General features: G+C 43.3%; 1 protein-coding gene across 3 annotated transcripts in view; it reads left to right on the top strand.

The window, feature by feature from the left end:
* Positions 1-1,539: 1,539 nt before the first annotated feature.
* LOC137420737 (GON-4-like protein) overlaps positions 1,540-24,374 on the top strand; it is a 177,833-nt gene continuing 154,998 nt past the window's right edge. Inside the window, exons 1-6 of one of the 3 annotated variants that reach the window (XM_078772346.1) lie at positions 1,540-1,792; positions 3,277-3,382; positions 12,930-13,756; positions 13,967-14,038; positions 16,790-16,840; positions 17,025-17,075. In XM_078772346.1, the coding sequence (XP_078628472.1) occupies positions 12,956-13,756; positions 13,967-14,038; positions 16,790-16,840; positions 17,025-17,075 (975 nt within the window). In that variant the 5' untranslated portion in view covers positions 1,540-1,792; positions 3,277-3,382; positions 12,930-12,955. The remainder of the gene's footprint in view (positions 1,793-3,276; positions 3,383-12,929; positions 13,757-13,966; positions 14,039-16,789; positions 16,841-17,024; positions 17,076-24,374) is intronic. The other 2 variants (XM_078772347.1, XM_068106068.2) reach the window with 2 other exon arrangements.

The raw sequence follows: 24,374 nt of genomic DNA on the forward strand, positions 1-24,374 counted from the left end.
AAGATTCGGATCCGGCTACTATAATTTTTTGAGTGATTCTTCACCATTGAGTGATAGGGCCAAAAATTATACATAGCAGGATATCTCAAAAAGATGTGGACGGATTTGGACGAAACTTGGGGGAGAGGTTGTGTGTGTGTGTGACAAGGACGATTTGATTAGATTTTGGTGAAGATCTGAATATGGATTCGGATATGAGAATTATTTAATTTGTCTTCTTTACCATTGGGAGATAGGGCCAAAAACGATACCTGGCGGGATATCTCAAAAAGATGTGGATGGATTTGGATGAAACTTGGTGGACCGGTTGGATGTCTGACAAAGAGAAAAAAATCCATTTTGGTGAAGATCTGAATATGGATTCGGATATGAGAATTATTTAATTTTTTAAGTGATTCCTCACCATTGGGAGACAGTGTAAGGGGATGTTGGGACTTCCGGATGTGACGCGTTGGATGGGCGCGCGGAGTGTTGGACTTGTGCAGGCCGAGCCCCGTGTGGTGCGCTGGGCTGGATCGTGACTCAGATTGTGTTTAAACCCAAGGCTGATGAATGCAGCTGCGTCCTGTTTGAATACCTCGCTTCTCGGTCTTCACATACGAATCCCTACAACAGGGCCAAAAACGATACATAACGGGATATCTCAAAAAGTTATGGATGGATTTGGACGAAATTTGTTGGAAAGGTTGTGTGTGTGACGAGGAAGAATCGATAAAATTTTGGTGAAGATCCGGATCCGGACGCAGCTAGTAGAATTTTTAAAGTGATTTTTCACCATTGAGTGATGTGGTTAACCAGGTGGAGGTGTGTGTGCTCTCGACTGAGTGCCGTTCTATTTATTCATAGTTTTATATCCCACAAATTGAGAGCACAGGTTGAACAAAAACCCTTTGAAAGCAACAAATTGATAAACACACTTTAAAAGAAGAATAACCCCCGCTCCCAAATAAATAAATAATGAATGACCAAAACATTTTTTGGTAAATTCCAATTTAAAATAAAATAGAATGCAATAAACAGATACTAGATAGAGCACGGATATGCAAGCAAAGGTCGTATAGAGATACAACCTTTGTTGTATAGAGATAGTAATCCCACCTTTAGCCTGGTGTTGGCTTAAAGCCTCAAGATCATGAGTTGGAATCCCGGTTGATCGTTGAATTAACGCCAGGGGGGTTGACTCAGCTTGTCATCCTTACGAGGTCGGCAAATTGAGTACCAGCTCACTGGTAATTGGGGCACTGCATCAGCGGCACAAAATTGCTTCCAGAGAAATGATGTAACCAGCAGCCAAAGGCTGCATATGATTATGAAACAACAACAACAACATCCCAGCTTTAAAAGTGAGTGGATCCAAAGTAAGCCGTAACATCAGCTGTAATTTTACTAAAACCATTTCGCCAAAACAATTTTGTGAAAACACGTTGCTTTTCGACTCAACCGCCGTCATAGTGTCAAATGAAACTATGAAAGGAAAAGACGTTATAAAACATTGTACGGTATATGTCAGCCATGGCAGTATAGTTCGTGTCAGTATCTGAGATTTCAGGTCGGGAATGTTCCCTAGATACGTTTATTATTGCCACTCTGGATCAGAAAATGCAACTAAACGTAGTTAATGAAAGATTTGCGTTGCGATAAATTTAAAACAGCAATATCAATAAACGCAAAATGTATACGTTTTCCGGATTTCGCTTTGGTACTTTGTGGTGAAAGGAGTTTGTGTTCGGTTTTAAACGGCTTCTACGAACCTCTGATTGGCGTGTTCAGGACGAACGACTGCTGGGATGAGGTGAGTGAAACAGTGAGCCTGATTTTTTCAATCACCCGCTCTTTTCGATCTATCGTGTCATTCTTGTCAACCAATCGTTTAGGCCTATCACTCGTGCATTGCCAATCGTTTCGGCCAGCATTGTCAGTCGCTCGAGTAATCTCGATAGGAGATGCATGTTATTGTCTGGCGGAGCAGCCAATCATTGAACCTACATGAAAGACCACTTGCTTGGGCTTTATATCTTGCCAGCCATTTCAATTCATAATTGTCCAACAATCGCAATGACTTTGAAAGATCTACAAGGCTCTATATATCGGAGATGGGGTCGGTGTTCATCAATCAACAATATCCCGTTCTCTTCCCAAAGCTAGCCTCTCTGGGCAGGTGGCAATAAAGAAGCCATTACTGAAAAAGACGAATCTAAATGCTCTTATGGAGTTTGCAAAAAATCGTTTTAATGATACTGCAGGTATGTGGAGATAAGTTTTGTGGTCGGACAAGACAAAAATCAAACTTTCTGGTCTAAATTAAAAGCATTATGTCTGGTGCAAGCCTGACACTGCACATGACCCAGTGAACACCTTCCCTACTGTCAAGCATGGTGGTGGCAGCATCATGTTATGGGGCTGCTTTTCATCAGCAGGGACTGGCGAGCTTGTCAGGATAGAAGGGACAATGGACGGTGCAAAGTGCAGGAGAATCCTTGATGAACCTGACTGAATCCTGACTTGAACCCAATTGAATATTTATGACGAGATTTGAAGATTGCAGTCCATCGGTGATCTTCATCAAACTTAGCAGAACTAGAACGATTTTCACATGAAGATTGGCAAAGATTTCACCATCTCACTGTGCAAAGCTGGTGGAGGCCTACCCAGAGGGACCCAAAGCAGTCATTGCTGCAAAAGGTGCTTCCACCAAGTGAATACTTTTGTAACCAGTGAATTTTGATTTATACATATTTTTTGCAGGTATTCCTGACATGTGACCTCATTCAACAATAACAATGTTTAGTTTGACCTCTTCCGTTATGAATGGTGTTGAGGTAGCTGACTTGAGATCTTAGGGTCCTGAGTTTGAACCCCCTGTCATGCCGTTTAAATAACACCAGTTAGGTTGACTCAGCCTGTTATCCTTCCGATGTTGGCAAAATGAGTACCAGTTCACTAGCAACAGGGGCACTGCATCAGTGGCACAGCTGTGCCTCCAGAAAATGATGCAGCCAAGCAGTCACAGGCTGCATAAGAACCACCACCACCAGTTATGAATATAAACGTTGATTTGGAAAAATTGTTTCTCCATAATTTGTGATTCATTTAAATGTGATATTATTGGTAGGGTGTGAAATTTCTTGTACCATAATCTATTCTTTAGAACAACTTAATCTGTAACAGAGTAATTTTAAATTCACAATCACTTTCAGTGTTTTCATCATCAGTCGTATCATCATCACGATCTGGCTCTTCAGGCTCATCATCCCTCATGTTGTCGTATGTTTGCAGCTTGCATATATTTATACAAACCTGAACAAGAGAACGGATATGGCAGTTTACTCAAGAGGTTGGAAGCTTCTTCATGTCATCTGACAGAAGGGTCTGCAGGAATGTTGTGAGTGAGGTGCGGGGCACATAGTCATTATCTAACTTGTCACCTGCTAATGCATCCCTGCACCGCTTGACAGAATAACTTGAAAACTGGATATTATTGCAAAAATTACATCAAACTCCTAGAAGTTGTACAAATCATTCTAAAATATGCCATTTATCTGTGTTGTAGTATAACGAAAGCTATAATCATCATATATGTGGGGATAATGGTTTGAAACATACATGTCCTATCTGTTTGTATCCCACGTGCAAAGCAGGGTTAAGTGATTGGCACTCTGTCTGTCTGTGTCTGTCTGTCTGATGGTGAACAAAATTGAAAATCATTCCAAATTGGAAACTTACTGTTTTTAGGGACATCATAAAGGACAAACATGCACAGATGACTAATTGAACATATTAAATAAGGTGGTGCAGGGGTCACACAAAAATTTGATGATGAATCCGTGAGAGCATGTTTTTTTTTGAAACAGGTACAAGAAAAAAAAAAAGATGGGTAGATACATGGAAGAACTAGAACGCCACTCAGTAGAGCGCATACTCCCGCCGTGGGTTTAGTTGGAATAATACGTTTTGTTTAACATCCCCTCTCCCCAAAACAATAAATGAAAAAGAAAGTAGGCCCTAACTGTCAGATAATTTATTTTGATATATCTCAGAATTAGAGGAGAAAAACATCATTTAAGAATAAGAATAAAAGCTTTAATGCATAAAACAGAAAAAATCTTTCCTAAAAAAATTCCCCAAAAAATTCCTGGATCCGGAATAATATCCTGAGCTTCACCAAAAACTAATCAATTCTTCCTTATCCCAAGGACAATCATCCCACCAACTTTCATCCAAATCCGTTCAGAACTTTTCCAGATATCTTGTTCACGAACATACGAACACACACACACACACACACACACACACACACACACACACACACACACACACGGATGGACACGATCGAACCAGAATTATTTATTTGGTCTGGGAAGCCTATGTGAGGTTTCTTCTTCTTCAGCCTCTCACAACCCTGGGTGAATATGTGATCTTTTTAAAAAAAAGGTTGGAATTTTGCCAAATCTGTTTTATTCGTTTGTTAATATACCTCAGCCATTGACAAATCTGGAATTATAATTTTATTTGAGGTTCAAATAAACCCTGGAGATTGTGTCAAACGATGCCTGCAAGTCTGCACATGTGATAAATAATTAATTAATCGTCCACAGTCGAAGACTCTTTTTCTTCACACAATAACAACTTCTAGCTTCCAGACCGTACATCCAATGATCTTCAAATTTTGCACACTTGTTACTCTTCATGACTTCTACTACAGTATGAAGTTTCACGTCGATCAATGAAGTGGTTCAAGAAATATATATATATGTTTTTATTATTTGCATTTAATTAACGATGTTTGCCAAACCACGTGACCTATCGCAAATTCCAAAAGGAAATTTTAGTGGACTGATATGCTGAACAGATCTGTGAAGTTTCCCCTCGATTGGATCACAAATGAGAGAGGAGCTACGTTTTAAAGGTTTGTCCTGAAAAACGTCATAACTCTGAAACCATGTGATGCATGACGTCATGCTCGCTGACTTTTTTTTGTTCGTCATGGCTATGCGATTCTGCCTCCAAAGTTTGGCCTCGATCTCTTCAGGCATTTTGGAGAAAATTGGATTTTAGTGTTTTTCACTCAGAACAATATGGCGGGTGAACCACGTGACCTATGACATCATAATTACAATTAAAATATTCTACAGACCGAGTCCCTCCTATGGTGAAAATTTGCTCTCAATCGGTCCAATTATTGCAGAGAAAATGGTTTGTAAAGGAAAACAGAAAAAAAAATTCCCAACAAAATTCCCCAAAAAAATTCCTCGATCCGGAATAATATCCTGAGCTTCACCAAAAACGAATCAATTCTTCCTTATCCCAAAGGCAATCATCCCACCAACTTTCATCCAAATCCGTTCAGAACTTTTCCAGATATCTTGTTCACAAACACACGAACACACACACAGACGGACACGATCAAATGCATTACTCCCTGGGGGGAGTAATAAAAATGGATTTTATAAACTATGCTGTAAGCTGTGACACCAGTGTCAAAGTGGTATTTGTAAGTGTAAGCTAAGCTAAATTGGCAATCCATTACAGATTATTCACAATTCATTTCTTTTTAAACCTAACATTGATTCTAACTCTTGGTAGTTTTAAACTGGGCGTCCTGTCTGCCATCATTAGTCGGTGGATGTTAAAGATCCCATGGTGTCCTTTGCGAAGAGTAGGCCAGCTATTGCTGGACCCAAATTCCAAATTTCTTCCCTGACTTCCTGAGTCAGAATGGTGACCCGACCAGGATTATAGCCTAGAAAGGCTTCAGCAGCAGCAACGCTATGTATAGGCCTTGATGATGATGAAATACAAAGAGCAGAAAAACTCCGCTAATTTCCCAAGAGTTTTTGTTGTATTCCATTTTTTGCTTTGCAAATGAAAGTTATGATATCATTAACATTATTACCTCCATCCACCTTCGGTGGTGGATGGAGGTAATATGTTTTCACCCCTGTCTATCTGTCTGTCCATGAACAAGATATCTCAAAAAGTTGTGAATGGATTCCTGACGAAATTTGGCAGAGAGGTAGCATGTGTGACAAGGTCGAAATGATTAGATTTTGGTGAAGATCTGGATTCGGATCCAGCTGGTATAATTTTTAAGCGATTCTTCACCATTGGGAGATAGGGCAAAAAACGATATATAGCAGGATATCTTAAAAAGTTGTGGATAGATTTGGACGAAACTTCGTGGACCGGTTGGGTGTCTGACAAGGACGATTCGATTCAATTTTGGTGAAGATCTGAATATGGATTGGGATACGAGAATTATTTAATATTCAAGTGATTCTTCACCATTGAGGGATCGGGCGAAAAGCGACATACAACACAACAACAACAGGCATTTTAAGGCCATTTTCCCTGCAAGAGCGGGGGTTAGCCTTGCTGTCCCCATGACAATCTTCTCCATTTTGCCCTATTTTCTGCATCTCTCCTTGTTAACCCCCTTGCCCGCATTTCTTCTTCGACCATCTTTAGCCAAGTCTTTCTCGGTCTTCCCCGTCCTCCACTTCCTTCTACATTCATTTCCATCACTCTTCTCAACCAGTCGCTTTCATCCTTCCTCAACACATGACCAAACCATCTCAAACTATTTCTCTTCACAGCATCCATCACAGGCTCTATTCCCATCATCTTTCGCAATTCATCATTTGTCTTCCTCTCTCTCAACGATACTCCACACATCCACCGAACCATTCGCATTTCCACCCTTTCCAGCCTTCGTTGCTGCTCTACGTTCATTACCCATGTCTCGCTCCCATAAATCATAACACTTCTCACACATGCAGCACACACCTTTCCCTTCAGCTTCAACGACACTCCCCTCCTCGTCAGCACGCCACTCAGTTCCCGAAACTTCTTCCATGCACATCTCACTCGAGCAACCGTTGCCGAGTCTGATCCACCTTCTCCATTCAGCATGTCTCCTAGATAACAAAATGTTTTCACACCTTCCAGCTTCATGCCGTCTCCAAGATCCAACTCAAGATTTCCTCCATCTGCAGCTCCCTCTGTGCACACCTTACACTTGTATGTAGCTGCCACACTGGTTAATGACCCTCTCAAACCATGACATTTTTGATGAACCCACTCAGCGCACATTGTACATTGAATGGAATTCACTCCGACACTCTTCCTGCACACAGCACACGGCCACTTCCCAGTTCTTTCCACCTCACCACATGCTTTACCACTTGCCATCACCTTCGTTTTTCCGATATTCACCTTCAGACCTTTTGTCTCCATACATTTCTTCCACTTGTTCGTCTTCTCCTTCAGTCCATCTATACTTTCTGCAATCAACACCAGATCATCTGCATACAACAACTCCCACTGTAAACCCTCCTTTACGATCTGAGCCAGCACCTCCATCACAGCTACAAATAGTAGTGGACTTAGTACCGACCCCGAATGCACTCCCACCTTCACCTCAAATTCACCACTGTTCCCGTCCTTCGTCCTTACAGCTGTGCGCACTCTTTTGTACATTGCTATCACGACTCTGATCAACCATTCCTTCACTCCTAACTTCCTCAATGCCCATGTCACTACTTCACGTGGAACCCTATCGAATGCTTGCTCCAGATCAACAAACCCAAGACACAACTTCTTTGCTTTTCTACTCTTCATTGCTTTTATCGCTTCCAGCCGATCTACCGAGTAGAAAAGCGGGAGGGCCGACGGGAGTTATGGGAGATATGTTGAAGGCAGTGGGAAATTGGGGTGGGAAGAGAATGACAGAGATCTGCAATCTGGTGGTGAACGAAGGCTGTATTCCAGTGGATTGGGAACTGAGTACCCTCGTCCCTCTATACAAGGGGAAAGGTGACCCTCTGGACTGTGGCTCGAATCGAGCGATAAAGTTATTGGAGCATGGAATGAAGGTATTGGAAAGGGTGTTGGAGAGGAGGATAAGGAAGAAAGTTAAGATTGATGAAATGCAGTTTGGATTTATGCCAGGAAGAGGAACGACAGACGCGCTTTTTATTGTGAGGCAGTTGCAGGAGAAGTGCATGGAGAAGCGGAAGAAGTTGTTTCTTGGGTTTGTTGATCTGGAGAAAGCATTCGATAGGGTTCCACGTGAAGTAGTGACCTGGGCATTGAGGAAGTTAGGAGTGGAGTAATGGTTTAACAGAGTAGTGATGGCAATGTACAAAAGAGCACGCACAGCTGTAAGGACGAAGGACGGGAACAGTGGTGAGTTTGAGGTGAAGGTGGGAGTGCATCAGGGGTCGGTACTAAGTCCACTACTATTTGTAGCTGTGATGGAGGTGCTGGCTCGGAACGTAAAGGAGGGTTTACCATGGGAGTTGTTGTATGCAGATGGTCTGGTGTTGATTGCAAAAAGTATGGATGGACTGAAGGAGAAGATGAACAAGTGGAAGGAATGTATGGAGACAAAAGGTCTGAAGGTGAATATCGGAAAAACGAAGGTGATGGCAAGTCGTAAAGCATGTGGTGAGGTGGAAAGAACTGGGAAGTGGCCGTGTGCTGTGTGCAGGAAGGGTGTCGGAGTGAATTCCATTCAATGTACAATGTGCGCTGAGTGGGTTCATTAAAAATGTAGTGGTTTGAGAGGGTCATTAACCAGTGTGGCAGCTACATTCAAGTGTAAGGTGTGCACAGAGGGAGCTGCAGATGGAGGAAATGTTGAGTTGGATCTTGGAGACGGCGTGAAGCTGGAAGTGGTGAAAACATGTTGTTACCTAGGAGACATGCTGAATGCAGAAGGTGGATCAGACTCGGCAACGGTTGCTGGAGTCAGATGTGTATGGAAGAAGTTTCAGGAACTGAGTGGCGTGCTGATGAGGAGGGGAGTGTCGTTGAAGCTGAAGGGAAAGGTGTATGCTGCATGTGTGAGAAGTGTTATGATTTATGGGAGCGAGATATGGGTAATGAACGTGGAGCAGCAACGAAGGCTGGAAAGGGTGGAAATGCAAATGGTTCGGTGGATGTGTGGAGTATCGTTGAGAGAGAGAGGAAGCCAAATGATGAAATGCGAAAGATGATGGGAATAGAGCCTGTGATGGATGCTGTGAAGAGAAACAGTGTGAGATGGTTTGGTCATGTGTTGAGGAAGGATGAAAGTGACTGGTTGAGAAGAGTGATGGATATGAATGTAGAAAGAAGTAGAGGACGGGGAAGACCGAGAAAGATTTGGCTAAATATGGTGGAAGAAGAAATGCCAGCAAGGGGGTTAACAAGGGGAGATGCAGAAAATAGGGCAAAATGGAGAAGATTGTCATGGGGACCCCAAGGCTAACCCCTGCTTTTGCAGGGAAAATGGCCTTAAAATGCCTGTTGTTTGTTTGTTGTTTTGCTTTTATCGCTTCTTCAACTTCCTTCTCAGTTGTCTTCTCTGCCGGTCCTAAAACTGGGTCACTCTCTATGTTGCCATCCTATTCATTCTCTGCATTCAACAGTATTTCCATATATCTTTTCCATCTGCCTTTAATTCCATCTGGGTCCACAACGATTTGTCCCACTTCATCCTTCAAGCAACTCACCCCCATCGCATCACACCTCTCTTTCGCTATCTGCTTTGCAATCCTGAATACCGCTCTCTGACCCTCTTCCAAATCCAAGCGTTCTCCGAACATTTTCCTACATGCCTCCTGCGCCTGTGCTACCTCTTTCTTTGCAGCCTTCTTGGCTGCCTTATAACTTTCATGCTCTGCCTTTTCTGCCCCCATACCCTTTGCCTTCTGCCACTCCTTGAACTTCTTCCTCTTCTCTTCACTTTTCTTTCCAACTTCATCATCCCACCACCATGTTTCCGAGTGCCTCGGTGGTCCTTTTGTCCATCCACATACCTCACCAACGGCTCCCAACAGACTATATTTCATTTACATCCAACCACTTTCAAGCTCAACCACATCATCCCCTACCATACTGAGCCTCTCTTTTAATGCCTCCCTCACTGTCACCTCTTTCAACCTCCACACCATCATTCTCGGTTGGTACTTCACCCGCCGAGCTCTCCTCGCACCTTTCACCTTTATGTTGCAGACAACCAAGTGGTGCTGTGAAACAGCCTCTTCCGCCGGGATCACCTTTGTGTCCCGGAAGTGCCCCCTATCTCGCCTACGCATCAGCAGGTTGTCAACGGTTGTCGTCGACCCACCTGACGTGTATGTAACAAGCTTATTGTCCGCTTTCTGGAACTGAGTATTACAAATCAACAAATCAGCTCCATCAGCACACTCCAAAATCCTTTCACCTTCTCCATTTCTCACACCATATCCGTAACCCCCATGAACTCCCTCAAAACCGTCCATACTCCTTCCCACATATCCATTTATGTCTTCTCCTACCACAAGAATTTCCTCATCTTTCACGTTTTCCATCAGCTTCTCTATCACACACCAGAACTTGTACTTCTCTTCATCGCTCCGACCAACCTGCGGAGCATATCCCGAGATGACGTTCACCAAGAGCTTTCCAATCATCATTTTCACCATCATCAACCTTTCACTCACTCTCGTCACACTCACCATACTGTCTACAAACTCCTCAGAAAACAGGACACCAACACCATGCACGCCTTCTGGGCACCCTTGCCACACAAACTTGTATTTCTGTCCCTGCCTACCCTTCACCATTCTCACACCACTTCCCTTCGATCTCGTCTCCTGCATACAACATATGTCCACTCTTCTTCTGACCAATACTTCCACCACTTCTCCTGATCTCCCTGTCAATGTCCCTGCATTCCATGTCCCAAACCTCAGAAACCGATCTCCATGTCGGGCATCAGACGTTTCGTCGTCATAAATGGAGTGATTTCCACCCTCGCTTCGATCGGGTTCCCCACCTTGAGTTTTGACGAGAGGGAGTGGGGTCTCCCATGGGGTACTTCAGGCTGTGCCCTGCCCATATGTAGTTGTAATTGTCATGGTTCTCTTTTTGAGGCAATGTTTTTATGGCCGGATGCCCTTCCTGACGCCAACCCTTTTCGTCGCCTCTTACGACATGGAGGGATACGGTGTATCTATTCTAAACCGGGGTACACACCGGGACAAAACATTTATGCTAGTCTAGTAGGAAGACTAGGTCCCCCTGCACCCCCCGGAGATATACTTCTAATCAGTGTTTCTAGATTGGAAAAAATGTGTAGAAAATGACTAGCTATGGCCCCAAGCTGAAAAAATGTCCCACATACCATTTTTATGCAAATTACTGCTGCAAATTTTATGCAAAATTATGCAAATTTTATGCAAATTTTTGATGAGGAGTAGAGTTGAGGGGTCTTTGAGGGCTTCATCGAGGTGCTCTCGGTTGCAAGACTGGGTCATTCTGAGAAGCACAGCAGGGTCAGAGATCATGATGTTCTCCTCCTCAGTGAATCTCTCCATCAACAGCCTCTCCATTGCCTCACACACTGTTTTGAGGCAAAAGAGGGACTTTGCGTAGGCCTTTCCACTGAGAACACCTTTGAGAGATCCACTTGTTACTAGTTGTGCCTCAAAGAGAATCTCTGCATATCCAGAACCACGCATCTTGTGTCCAGTGAGCATCCCGATGTAGTTCATGGATGTGTGGAAGGGTCCAATCGTTACTACATGACTAGCAAATTCATTTGGCCAGCGCCAGATGATGGGAAGGGCTTTCATGCAGACACCCAGATCAAATGTATTCAGGACCCATCTCTGACCCACCTCAGCAGTTGCTGCCTCGGAACGCTTCAGTAGCTCACGAACAACTGCGTTGTCTGTGATCGGTCTGTGCCTGGTGCCTGCATGGCATGGCAATGGCCTGCAGCCTGTGCCTGGGCTAGGGGGTTTCACCTCTGCAACTGGTTCTCCCCCACCCAGCAAATCAACAGTCGACTACTGCACGCCTATCCACCAACCGATCACAGACAACGCAGTTGTTCGTGAGCTACTGAAGCGTTCCGAGGCAGCAACTGCTGAGGTGGGTCAGAGATGGGTCCTGAATACATTTGATCTGGGTGTCTGCATGAAAGCCCTTCCCATCATCTGGCGCTGGCCAAATGAATTTGCTAGTCATGTAGTAACGATTGGACCCTTCCACACATCCATGAACTACATCGGGATGCTCACTGGACACAAGATGCGTGGTTCTGGATATGCAGAGATTCTCTTTGAGGCACAACTAGTAACAAGTGGATCTCTCAAAGGTGTTCTCAGTGGAAAGGCCTACGCAAAGTCCCTCTTTTGCCTCAAAACAGTGTGTGAGGCAATGGAGAGGCTGTTGATGGAGAGATTCACTGAGGAGGAGAACATCATGATCTCTGACCCTGCTGTGCTTCTCAGAATGACCCAGTCTTGCAACCGAGAGCACCTCGATGAAGCCCTCAAAGACCCCTCAACTCTACTCTTCATCAAAAATTTGCATAAAATTTGCATAATTTTGCATAAAATTTGCAGCAGTAATTTGCATAAAAATGGTATGTGGGACATTTTTTCAGCTTGGGGCCATAGCTAGTCATTTTCTACACATTTTTTCCAATCTAGAAACACTGATTAGAAGTATATCTCCGGGGGGTGCAGGGGGACCTAGTCTTCCTACTAGACTATGCATGTTTTATGCAAAATTTATGCAAAAATAATTTTTTTTTTCAAAAAGCGACATATAACATGATATTAAAAAAAGTTGTGGACGAGTGATGACTAAACTCGGTGGATGAGTTGGTTAGGTGACAAGAAAAAGCTGATTAGATTTTGGTTCAGGTCCGAATCCAGATCCGACCTATCATTGGGATACAAAACAAACTGTTCAGCCTGGCAGAGGTATGCGCTCTACCGAGTGCCGTTCTAGTTTAGTTTTGTGCTCAAGTTCATCCTCTTGCTGATCGAGTATGGTAGTCGTGTTGTACTAGTTGTACTTTACCTTAAATTATAATGTCCTTCTCTTATTTTCATCCCCTTTTCATCCCTTTCATCCCCTTCTTTGGCATCCCCCATCCCCATATTTTCCAGGGAAAAAGTGCCAACTGTGTTTAAATATGTCAAAGCGACGAGGGTTGCCATCAAAAAATGTCCTGAAAGAAAAAAGGCAGAAGCTTGTGCATGGCACTGAAACAGAGGAGTCCAGCTCTTCATTTTCAGAATCTGAGAATGAAGAAGAAGAAGAGTGTAGCAAGGGCTACAGATTTGTGAAGCCACAGTTTGTTGTTGAAGCTTTTGATCAGACGCCTCAAAATACATTTGGTGATTCTGCGAGAAGTATTGAGTCGTCAGAACAGCTCGTTTTACCTCAGAACACCTTCCTTCACCATGCTGCAAATATAATGAAATTTGAGCTTTTGGTCGGATGTGTTTCTGAGCAAACAGAAGAAGAAAACATTGCACGTAAGCCAAGCGTCGATGAAGCTGTTCGTCTGAATACACCTACTCAAAATTTGGTGAGTAAAAGTGAAGTTGGTAATTGGGAACAGGGTCACAGCCCTTCAACAAAACTTGTTAGGAATGATTCAGAAGGTGCAAAATCTCCAAATGAGGCCCAAGAAAGTGATAATATATGCAGTTTTCAACCACCCGAGCTTTGCAACAGTCCTTCCAAAAACAAATCATCCAACGATGCTGAAGAAGCAGAATCCACAGCATCCATTGAAGCAAAACATGAAGACTCTGTCATTGCCTCAATGGGATGTGTGAACAAGGACGAAACTGATGAACCAACCGGTGTGGGTGAACTCCACGGCATTTCTACAGAAGCTCTTTTCAATAAAGAACTCGAAGAAAATCTGGAGTTTAAAGCCGAACAACTCAATCTGACTGCAACAAATGTCAAGAATATCTTGCATGTAAGTGGTTGTTTTCCTGTGTAAACATTCTTAAAGTTATGGATCATTGGCTTGAATTTCAGTTTGGCAAATATGTTTTGCTTTATTTTATACTGCTCAAGTTCTATAACCACAAAAAATCTCACAACATTCCTTGCATAAATGTTTGATAATCCCTTACCTGTGTTTATATGCTTTGACTTTTTTGTTTTGTGTTTCCTTGATTCTCAGGAGGTCATCACCAACGAGCACGTTGTGGCTTTGGTCAAAGCAGCGATGTTAAATGAAGTCTCGCCATTGTTTGTATGTGAACTCGCATGTAAACATCAAAGCAATGAGCTTGCATTTCTTCAGCAACCCTTGTTGCTGTCAATTGTCATTCTTTGTTTATTATTGGCAGAGTACCCGCTCTCTGGGCAATCTTGTTCCAAGTGTGCAACACATTCTTTTGACACATCCTTTATTTGGGCAGTGTATTGGCAGTGTATTTGGGCAGTGTATTTTTATTTATTTATTTATTTATTTATTTATTGGCAACAGACCGTTGCCTAGTTCGCTCCCAAAAAATATAAATAACCCGGGTTACGTGCATTAAGCAAAAACATGCATACTGCTTATGTGCATATGTAATACATTTTGGTTGTATTGCTCGGATAATTCCAACTATACCCCCTCCGTGCTCTCCAAAGAAAAGGAAATTGGTGAAAAACGTTTTTTTTTCAATACCTGGTGGAATCAATGAAACTTGCACAGGCACAATTTCAGGGTGCCCTCATCAATCCCTGAAAGTTTCAGCTTGCTAGGTTAAATCCTCTCAGTGGAGTTGATGAAACGTACATACTTTCCCTCCATTATATATACCTGCTTGGATTGGCGCACTTTGCGTGCCTCACCACACGTCGCTGCATAGGCATATTGACTATGCCTGCTTTCTCCGGGAGTGAGGGAAGGGTAGGAATGGTAGGTGTGGGTTATTAGCGGTGATGGTGGATCGGAGGTTGTGGGGAAGATGGGGGAGTGGTGAAAGGGGGATGGGTTGGATGGTGCTGGGCGGGATGGTGTGGGAGGTCGGCCAAATACATTTTGTGCTCGGACTGAAAACTGTATATACTGTAAATTAGAAATCAGAACCCAACACATATAAAGAAAAAGCAACTGAGGACAAATTTATATATATTTTAAATTATAAGTTAGAGCTGGACGGAAAAGACAAAACAATATCAAAAACTGTACGGGAAATTTGAACTGCCAACCTTAGAGCAGACGCACCCCCAATACACTGGTTAAACCTTGGTCTATTAATAAAGTGAAAGTAAATTTTTTTTAGTGCTGATTAATACAGGTATGTCACTTGGTAGAATGTGTTTCTTAGGGAAGCTTTATATAACGAACATGGCGCAATTTTGATAGTCAACACAAATTTATCAAAAACTGGATAGGAAAGTCGAACTTCCAGCCTTGCAGAGCAGACGTGCCCCCAATACACTGCTTCCCTTGGACTTCCGGACAGGTTTTTGCATCGTATATTTTCTTTTGCGCATATCGCAATCTCGATTAGTCAAGTCAAAGTAACAAAACAATTAGCGCTGATGAGTACAGGTAAGTCACAAATGTGTTTCTTAGGTTAGCTTTATATATATAAACAAATATAGTGAAATTTGTTAAAGAAAATTTGAAGAAGACGTTTTGGTCACAAATACATACATAACCATATACGTTCGCTCCATTATAACAAGATATGTATTTTTTTCCATTAGGGAGTCCATCCATAACGTTTTGAGACATCCTGCTCACACACAGACAAACAGACATAAAAGCAGACAGACAGACAAGGTTGAAAACGTAACCTCCACCCACCTTCGGTGATGGAGATGATGATCAAAGCCTTCTTTTTACACTTGTTATTTTTACAACTTTACTCCTTGTTCAGATAGATAATGGATTTTATCAACTTTTGCTTGATAGGTGTATGTTTACCACATTGGGAAATGAGGTATAGCTGACGTTCTCAGTGTTGGCCTTTTGTTGAAGGGTATTCCATTGACCCAACTGTCATTTAAGCTAGAAACCCCGCCCACTTAGTGCAAAGCAGGGTTAAGCAATTCGTTCACTCTGTCTGTCTGTCTCTCTCTTCAGACATCAGTTGATGATTGAAGAACTACTCAATTTCAATTGAATTTTACATGTTGAACACGAATCGAAACAAGAACCTGCAGTTTAGCAGTACTTTGGCTCTGAATTTGGCAAATTGTACGGAATCTCATCCCGTGCACGCATGTGCAGAGAGGAGTCATGTAATTGGTTCAGTCTGTCTACCTGTCTGGCAGTCAAAATAAATTGAAGATCATTCCAAACAGGAAACATACTGTTTTTAGGGTCATCATAAAGGACACAAACAACAGCCACAAATAACTAATTGGTTGTTGTTGTTGGTGGTGGTGGTGGTGGTGGTGGTGGTGTTGTTGTTGTAGTTGTAGTATAGCCCCAGACAGTTTTCTCGAACAAGCTTGTGTCACAGAGACAGCCGATTGATCTCTCAGGAGCGACCCAGAGATCCCTCACATCATACAGTATGGTGTACCCCTGCCTTTACAAAGTCAGGGTCCACGACAGAGTTAGAGAGAGATAGAGATATGGGAGAGATAGAAGAGAGAGAGAGATGGGAGAGAAGAGAGAGAAGTTAGAGAAGGGAGAGAGAACCATGAAGAGGTGTCTCTGATAGTTGTTTAATGTGTTGAATAAGGTGGTGTAAATGACAGTATATCCCGAATGCATGTCTGGAGTTGAGTGATCGGGTTGAAATGAAAAATAATGGTCATAGATCAGGCTGTTTGAAAATAGTAAAGACTACCTCAGCAGTAATGGCGGATTCAAGGATTTTGCTTATACTGTGATTGGAATTATGCCCAATGGTCTGACTTTTAAACACAGATAAATCAATTGGTTACAGTACGTTAAGTGGTGATCCTTGAACATGGCAATCGTTTGCTTTCTCATGATGTTCTCTATCTTTGTTGTTATTATTATGACACTTGATGTATTTGTTTCCTTTAGGAACCCAAAATGACAAGATCTAAAGTAAAAGATGTTGTGGAGAAAAGTTGGGTGAGTAACAATTTTTATAAATTATATTGTTGCTAATATATTAAAATTGACAATATCAGTGATTCTCTATCTCCTCCGCCTCCCCCTCACCCGAAACCCTCATACTCATCTGTTTTCTTGATGTTTTGTGGTGTTTGCATGCTTCATCACTGCTTTCTGTAAACCATCTTCAATGCTACTTCAGGTCCATCCACCTTGGTCATTGTATCCTCTAAAATGTCCATCACAAACAAAGGTAAGCTTGTGTGTCCGTCTGTCTCTGTTTTTCTGTCAGTCGGGATACACCGTCATGAAATTGAACTTCACTTGTACATTGTGAATGAAAGCAAACTTTGTCTGATTTCGGCATTAAAGTTTTTTTTTTTTTTTTTTTTTTTTTTACAACCCATCCCCACCTCACTCCTCATATGCTCCACACATGCACCTTCTACTCATATCTGCTCCCAACTCTATGCTATAAGAGAGACGTTTTCTGTCGGTCTGTGTGTCACCATTTTTCTTAGATATGGCCAAACAGATCTTAGTCAAACTTTCAAAAGTTTATCAGTGAGTGTCGGGGATTGTTTTAGACAAAAATACCTTTTTGAAAAAGAAGCGTTGGATTTTTTATCGCTCTATATTGCCTAAGCCTTTGTAGTGTGTGTGTGTGTGTGTGTGTGTGTGTGTGTGTGTGTGTGTGTGTGTGTGTGTGTGTGTGTGTGTGTGTGTGTGTGTGTGTGTGTGTACGCGTGCACGCGTGCACGCACGTCTGCGCTTTGTGTGTGGAGTTTTTGTTTTGTGTGGCATATTTTTTTTGTGGAGTTCTACTGTAGCTTTCTGATGCATAATGTGGTACACCAAAATGATCATTACGATATCCTGAGTTGATTAGGCTAATTAAGTGTGTTTAGGTGTCTGCTTGGTTAAAGAGATGGTTTTAACCTTCACCACCAAAGGTGTACAGAGGTTGTGTGCTCACCCATGTCTGGCTGTGCCTGATTGTTTGACTGTGAGCAGGATATCTCAAAAAGTTATGGATGGATTCAGATGAAACTTTTTGGACAGGTGTGCCACAAGGAATAGTTGATTGGATTTTGGTGAAGATCTGGATGCAGATCCAGATACTAGAATTTTAAAGTGATACTTCACCATTGAGAAACCACCTTTAGAGGCCATTTTTTCCCCGCCAAGCGGGGGTTGGCCTTTTTCGGGCACCGTGGTTGTTTTTTGTTTTTTTTTGGTCCCCTTTTTGAAGCAATGTTTTACGGCCGGATGCCCTTCCTGCCGCCAACCCTGAGATTGAGAGATAGGGCCAACAACCATACATAGCATGATATCTTAAAAAGTTATAGATGGGTTTATGCCAAAACTTGGTTGATTAATTGGGTTTTTTAAATATATAAATGTTTGAGGTTTGCGGAAGAGCTAGAGCATAATGGAAGGGAACAAAATGGAAAAGGGGAAATACCAACAGCAGAGTAGAATGAGAGTGAGAGGGTGATCAATGGGAAGTGGAGAAGGACACGAGGGGTGAACAAGCTGCACACACGCTGAATAAACCACAGCAAGAAGAAGAAGGGAAAAGCGGGGATGAAATAGAAAGGGAATAAACCAATTGACAACTAACAAACAAAAAGAGGTGAGGTGGGGGTTGGTGGGGAGAAGTGCTTGGGAATGGGGTAATTTGGGGGAAATAATTCATGTATACGGATGGGGAATGATCTGGGGTACCGGTAGTTCTGAACAGCTGTCTTGAATCCCTGGAGGGAAGAATGGGACTGAACATGCTGGGGATGTTTGTTTCATACGTGAGAGAAAAGATGAACAAATGAGTGGATGTGATCAGTGAGCCTGGATTTTGGCAGTTTAACAAGAAGAGGGTTAGTAGCAGACCACGTACAACCCGGCAGAAACCTGGGAAGGACAGAGCCAAGAGAGGGTAGAAGGTGCAAGACCAAAAAGGAGGCACTGGAATACAAAGAGGCTACCAAACCTGTTTGCGATGCGAAAGTAACCTGCCTAAACGTCACAGGATATTCCAATGATTTGCGGGCCTTGCTTGCCACAGTGTCAAAAAGGGCAAGGTGTGAAGTAGGGATGCCAACCCAAAGTGGAGGGCACTACTCCAAGCCATGAATTATGGATTTGTAGGTTGTCAAAGTTCAGATTGGCTGAGGAAAGGCTTTGCATGAATGGAGGATGCCCAGTTGGCAGCTGACTTTAGAGGACATGGAAATATGGTCTGTCCAAGAAATATCATTGCTGATGGTGAGCCCATGGTTTGTTTAGGAAGTAGTATGGAGGGTTTGCCAGACAGTCCTTTTGGAAAGACAGGGTGAGTGTGTGGGATTTGTTACAGTTGAAAGACATATTCCAAGTGTTTGACCAGCTCCTGGTTCTATCAAGGTCTTCAGAGAGCGAAGAGGCTGCTGCCTGCCTGTCTGGAGGATTTTAAATGATACAGCAGAGGGTAGAATAGTCAGCAAATAGATAGGCAATATTATCCTGGGAATCAAACATATTTGATGAAGATGAGAAACAGGATTGGGCCCAAGACACTGCCTTGAGGGACTACCAGCCCTGGCATGGAGAGGAGATGAGGTTATCCCATTAAGAGCTACATGCTAAATATAGGAGTGTTTTGGACACATGCAATGATGCTGTCAGTGCCTGTTGTATAATTGGAGTTGAGGTTTGCCAGAAACCTCTCCACCTTCTCAAGTGGGAAAGACACTATCCAGGAGCAGTTGGGTAAGAGATGGTAGGTTAGGTTTTGTGAGCGGGGGGTCGGGTACCTAAGATTTGGAAGCAAGCACAGAATTGAGGGATTTGGCCTTCTCACGAGCAGAGTTAGCTGTGTTGCTATTTGAAGTGAGGGAAGGGATGGAGGGGGAGCATGTTCCAGAGAAAGACTTGACAAGGTGCCACCAGTTCTTTGAAGAAAGAGAGACAGCTTGACGGTTCAGCCTTGAGGTTGGTCAGATGTTATTTTCTGGCTCTCCTGAGAGTGGACACACACTTGTTCCGAGCTTTCTGGAATGATCTGAGGTTGCCCTCAGTCGGATTTACCTTTCTGGAAGAGAAAGAAAGTTGTTTGAAAGTCCCCTCTCTGTCACATATTTCTGTTTGTTAGTTGTCATTTAGTTTGGCTAACCCCCGCTCCAGCAGGGGAAATGGCCTTAAAATGCCTGTTGTTGTGTGTTGTTGTTGTCAGTTAGTTTGCTCCTTTTCTGTTTCATCCCTGCTTTTCCCTTCCTCTTCTTGCTGAGTTTCATTCAGCTTGTGTGCACCTTATTTTACTTCTCCTCCCTCCCCTTGATCTCATTCTCACTTCCACTCTGCTGTTGGTGTTCCCCCCTTTCCATTTGTTCCCTTTCATTCTGCTCTCGTTCTTCAACAAGCATCGATAATGTATACAAAAATGCATCTGCCTCACCAACTGGGGTTCTGTGTACCAGGGACAATATGATAACTGCAGACAAGATGGTATAAATCCATACATAAGGGAAAGCAAACTTTTGTCGAAGGATTCCCTGGTAGTATTAATATCTGGAAAGGTGGAAACAAAGGACCTGTCTCGACATGAGAAGGCAGTCCCTGCCAGTCAGCTTGAGTTTACTGCCAGACTTTACGGTACTGAGGCAGCTCTCCAGAGGCAGCTCTCCAGAGGCAGCTCTCCAGAGATGCTCTCCAGACAATAGCCAGAGATGTTGACTCTCACAAGTACATGATTGGATGAACCTATTGCAGCAGAAGAAGAACAGGAGACGTTGGTAGGAAAGTTCATTATTATCAAGTCCAGAAGGGAGGATGTGCAATTGGGAGAAATTCGAGTCAAAAAGTTCATTGACCCATGACCATGCGTGCTTTGCTGCAATGCCTTGCCTGGTTGAAGAAGGAAGCAAAGAGAGGGTAGAACATGGATTAAGCAAGGAGGCGGATGGGCATGGGGTGGATGGACATGCAATTGGGGGACTGTTACGTGCTCCTCTCCAAACCCCGGTCACGGTGTACCTCCGAGCCCCGAAAGGAATCACGGCAGAAAGAAGTGCTATTATGTGTGCCAATGACCAATGGTGAAACCACACCAATCAGTTGTTACCAAAAAACAAGTATTGTATTAGTATTGCACAATAATAACAGCACAAGTACAATATGTTACAATTGCACAACAAAAATACCATATAATTCCTATGATGGTACCACCAGTTTCTTACTCAATAACTCACGGTGCTCCACGTGAGCGAAAGGAAACATTCCCAAAGTCACTGTCCCGGCACCAGGCCAACGTCGATCCACGCTCCGGTGGTCACAAGGAAAAAAGTCGTATCGAGACCAGAATCCCGGGCGGCTGACAGTCAACGCTGCCGACAAGCCGCTGGGGGGGGGTGGGGGGGGGGTGGGGGGGGGGGTGTGTGTCGGGCCGACCTCGGTCAGGCAAAGGTGCACCCAAAAGGCGACTGGGAATACACAACGTCGGTTCACCAGACAATGACGCTGGTATGAACGTTCAGCGGCACCCAAATGGAGAACCGCAAATTCCCAATCGAAATCCACGTTACACACGCAAACCAGGCTAACGGGTGGGCACGGTGAAATGGCTGGAGCGAGGTGAAAAGGCTGGAGCGATGCAAAATGGCGGACGGGCCCGTAATGGAGGCGTACCTGCTCTCCAACAACGATTCCCTCCGGAATCAACCGCAAAACCCGTCACGCATATTTATCTGTCACAGCGATCACGACTTTGTCACAGGAATCCCTTTCCCGGGAAAACCAATCTTCGCTCGTGACCCACGTTCGCCAGCGTCTGCTCGAGACCTCAAAGCAGCTTGGCTTTCTCCCCCCACCTCACTTGCTCCGCTCTCGCTTTTTTCTTCCTCCTCTTCTCTTCCGGCTTCTCCCGATCCATTTCGTTTTTCTTTTAAAACACTAATTCTTCCCTTTTGAAAACAGTTATTTCCATTTCACTCAAACTATACCAAGAATAGTACATGGAACTAAAAATGCTTACAGTGGATGAAAAATCCCGCTCCCTCTTTGTATATATTTTGTTTGTCTGGTTGATTTGTTTGTGAAATAAATGTTAGCTCTTTCACGAGCCTCGATTCAGTATACAAAAAACAAAACAAAAAAAAAAAACACAAAGACGGAAGTGACGAATCCGTAACAGGGACGTCGAGCAGGTGTGGGGTTGAGGGAGCCTGGAGAGGTTGTGGGAAAACCTGGATGTGAAGTTGTTTCTGGTCTTCATTAATGATCTCTCAAACTCTCTGGAAAATCCTCTCTATCTCTTTGCTGATGACTCCACCCTCTGCCGCTCCATTTCTCAATCCTCAGATTGGCAGGCAGCAGCCTCTTCACTCGCTGCAAACCTGGACAGTATCACAAACTGGTCAAACACGTGGAACATGTCGTTCAATTCTGACAAATCTCACACTCTCACTTTGTCTCTCCAAAAAGACCATCTGGAAAACCCTCCCATCTACATTCTCAACAATCCTCTCGAGGAAGTTCTGTCACTCAAGCTTTTGGGTCTCACTATCTGCCATCATCTTTCCTGGGAAAACCACATTTCCAAGCTGGCCTGCAAGGGCATCCTACATCGTGCGATGATCCTTTCTGGGCTTGACTGAGCTCCTCACCACATGCAAAGCTTTCATCCGCAGCTCAATGGAATACTGTTCTCCCCTCTGGGCTGGTGCTCCTGCCTCACACATAGCTTGGCTTGGTTGAAACCAAAGCTTTCTTCAGACTCATTGGAATCTACCGCGATGAAGCTGATTCTGAGGGCCTTTCACTCTCTTACCGCAGGCAGGTTGGTGGTCTTTCTGTCTTTGACCAACTCCTCGCTGGCGTTATTCCGCCTGCTCTGTCTGTGCTCTGTCCCGCAAATATTCCTTCAGGACGCATGAGATCTGCCAGAAACCCTCTTCTGGTGAAACTACCAAAATCAAGACTCTCTGCTCACCTTCACTCTTTCATTCCTCTTTTTCCTCACCTCTGGAACAAACTCCCACACTCTCTTCAATCCCTCTCCCCCCTACAGTTATTTAAAACAGCTGGTCCCCACCATCTCTTATCTTCCCCCATCCAAAATCTTGATCTTTTCTACCCCCGTTAAAACACCCCAAATCCACCTCTTTCAATCTCCAGCTTCTTTCCTGGAATTCCTAGTAGTGTTCATTTGCTTTATACGATGTACTCCTGCCTCCCACACTCCTCCCCCCCAGCCCTCTCCCTTCCACAGATCTACCAACGTCCCTTTTTACCTACGCCACTGAAGGTGGATGGATGTTATGTTTTCACCACTGTCTGTCTGTCTGTTTGTTTGTTACTTGCGAAAATGGAAGATTTTTCAAGTATATTGGTTGGTCTTGTGTGTTAGTCTGTCTGTCTGTCTGTATGTCAGTCGCCTACAGGTTACAATTTTCAACCGATCTTCACGAAACTTCACCAAAAAGTAGAGTTGGTCATAAGCAAGAAGCCTATTGTTTTTGGGGGCAAAAGGGCAAAAGGGCAAAAGGTCAATAGGTCAACATAGGCCAACGGTCACCAACTTAGTCAAATTTCTAACATCCTCAATTTTCATCCGATTGACTTGAAATTTTAAGGGGATTTGCATATGTCGTCACTGAATTCAACCCCCAACTATTTTTGAGGTCAACATAGGCCAAAACTTCAACATAGGCCGAATTTCTAAAATCCTCAATTTTCATCCAATTAACTTGAAATTTGAAGAGGATTTGCATATCTGGTCACTGAATTCAACCCCCAACTATTTTTGCAGTCAACATAGGCCAAAAGGTCAACATAGGCCAAATTTCTAAAATCCTCAATTTTCATTTGATTGACTTTAAATTTTAAGAGGATTTGCTAACCAAGTCACTGAATTCAACCACCAATTATTTCGAGGTCATCATAGGCCAACAACTTATTTTAGAGATTTCGCAAGTGTCGTGGTCAAAATGACATATTTCTTGTTTGTTTTGTTTGTTTGTTTGTTTGTCTGTCTGTCTGTGAAAAATATATCTCAAAAAGTTGTGGATGGATTCGGACGAAATTTGGCAGAGAGGTAGTGCATGTGACTAGATTTTGGTGAAGATCCGGATTCATATCCGGCTGGTAGAATTTTTAAAATGATTCTTCACCATTTGGAGATAGGGCCAAAATGACATATAGCAGGATATCTCAAAAAGTTGTGGACGGATTTGGACGAAACTTGGTGCAGAGGTTGTGTGTGTGACAAGGAAGAATTGATTCAATTTTGGTGAAATGTAAGTGATGCTTCACCCTTGCGAGATCTGGCTAAAACAAACATAGAGCAGGGTATCTCAAAAAGTTGTGGACGGATTTGGACGAAACTTGGTGCAGAGGTTGTGTGTGTGACAAGGAAGAATTGATTCAATTTTGGTGAAATGTAAGTGATGCTTCACCCTTGCGAGATCTGGCTAAAACAAACATACAGCAGGGTATCTCAAAAAGTTATGGACGGATTTGGACGAAACTTGGTGGACAGGTTGGGTGTGTGACAAGGACTTAATCGATTTGATCTTGG

Source organism: Myxine glutinosa, chromosome 2 (genome assembly GCF_964187855.1).
Source record: "Myxine glutinosa chromosome 2, kmMyxGlut1.1, whole genome shotgun sequence".
NCBI lineage: Eukaryota > Metazoa > Chordata > Myxini > Myxiniformes > Myxinidae > Myxine > Myxine glutinosa.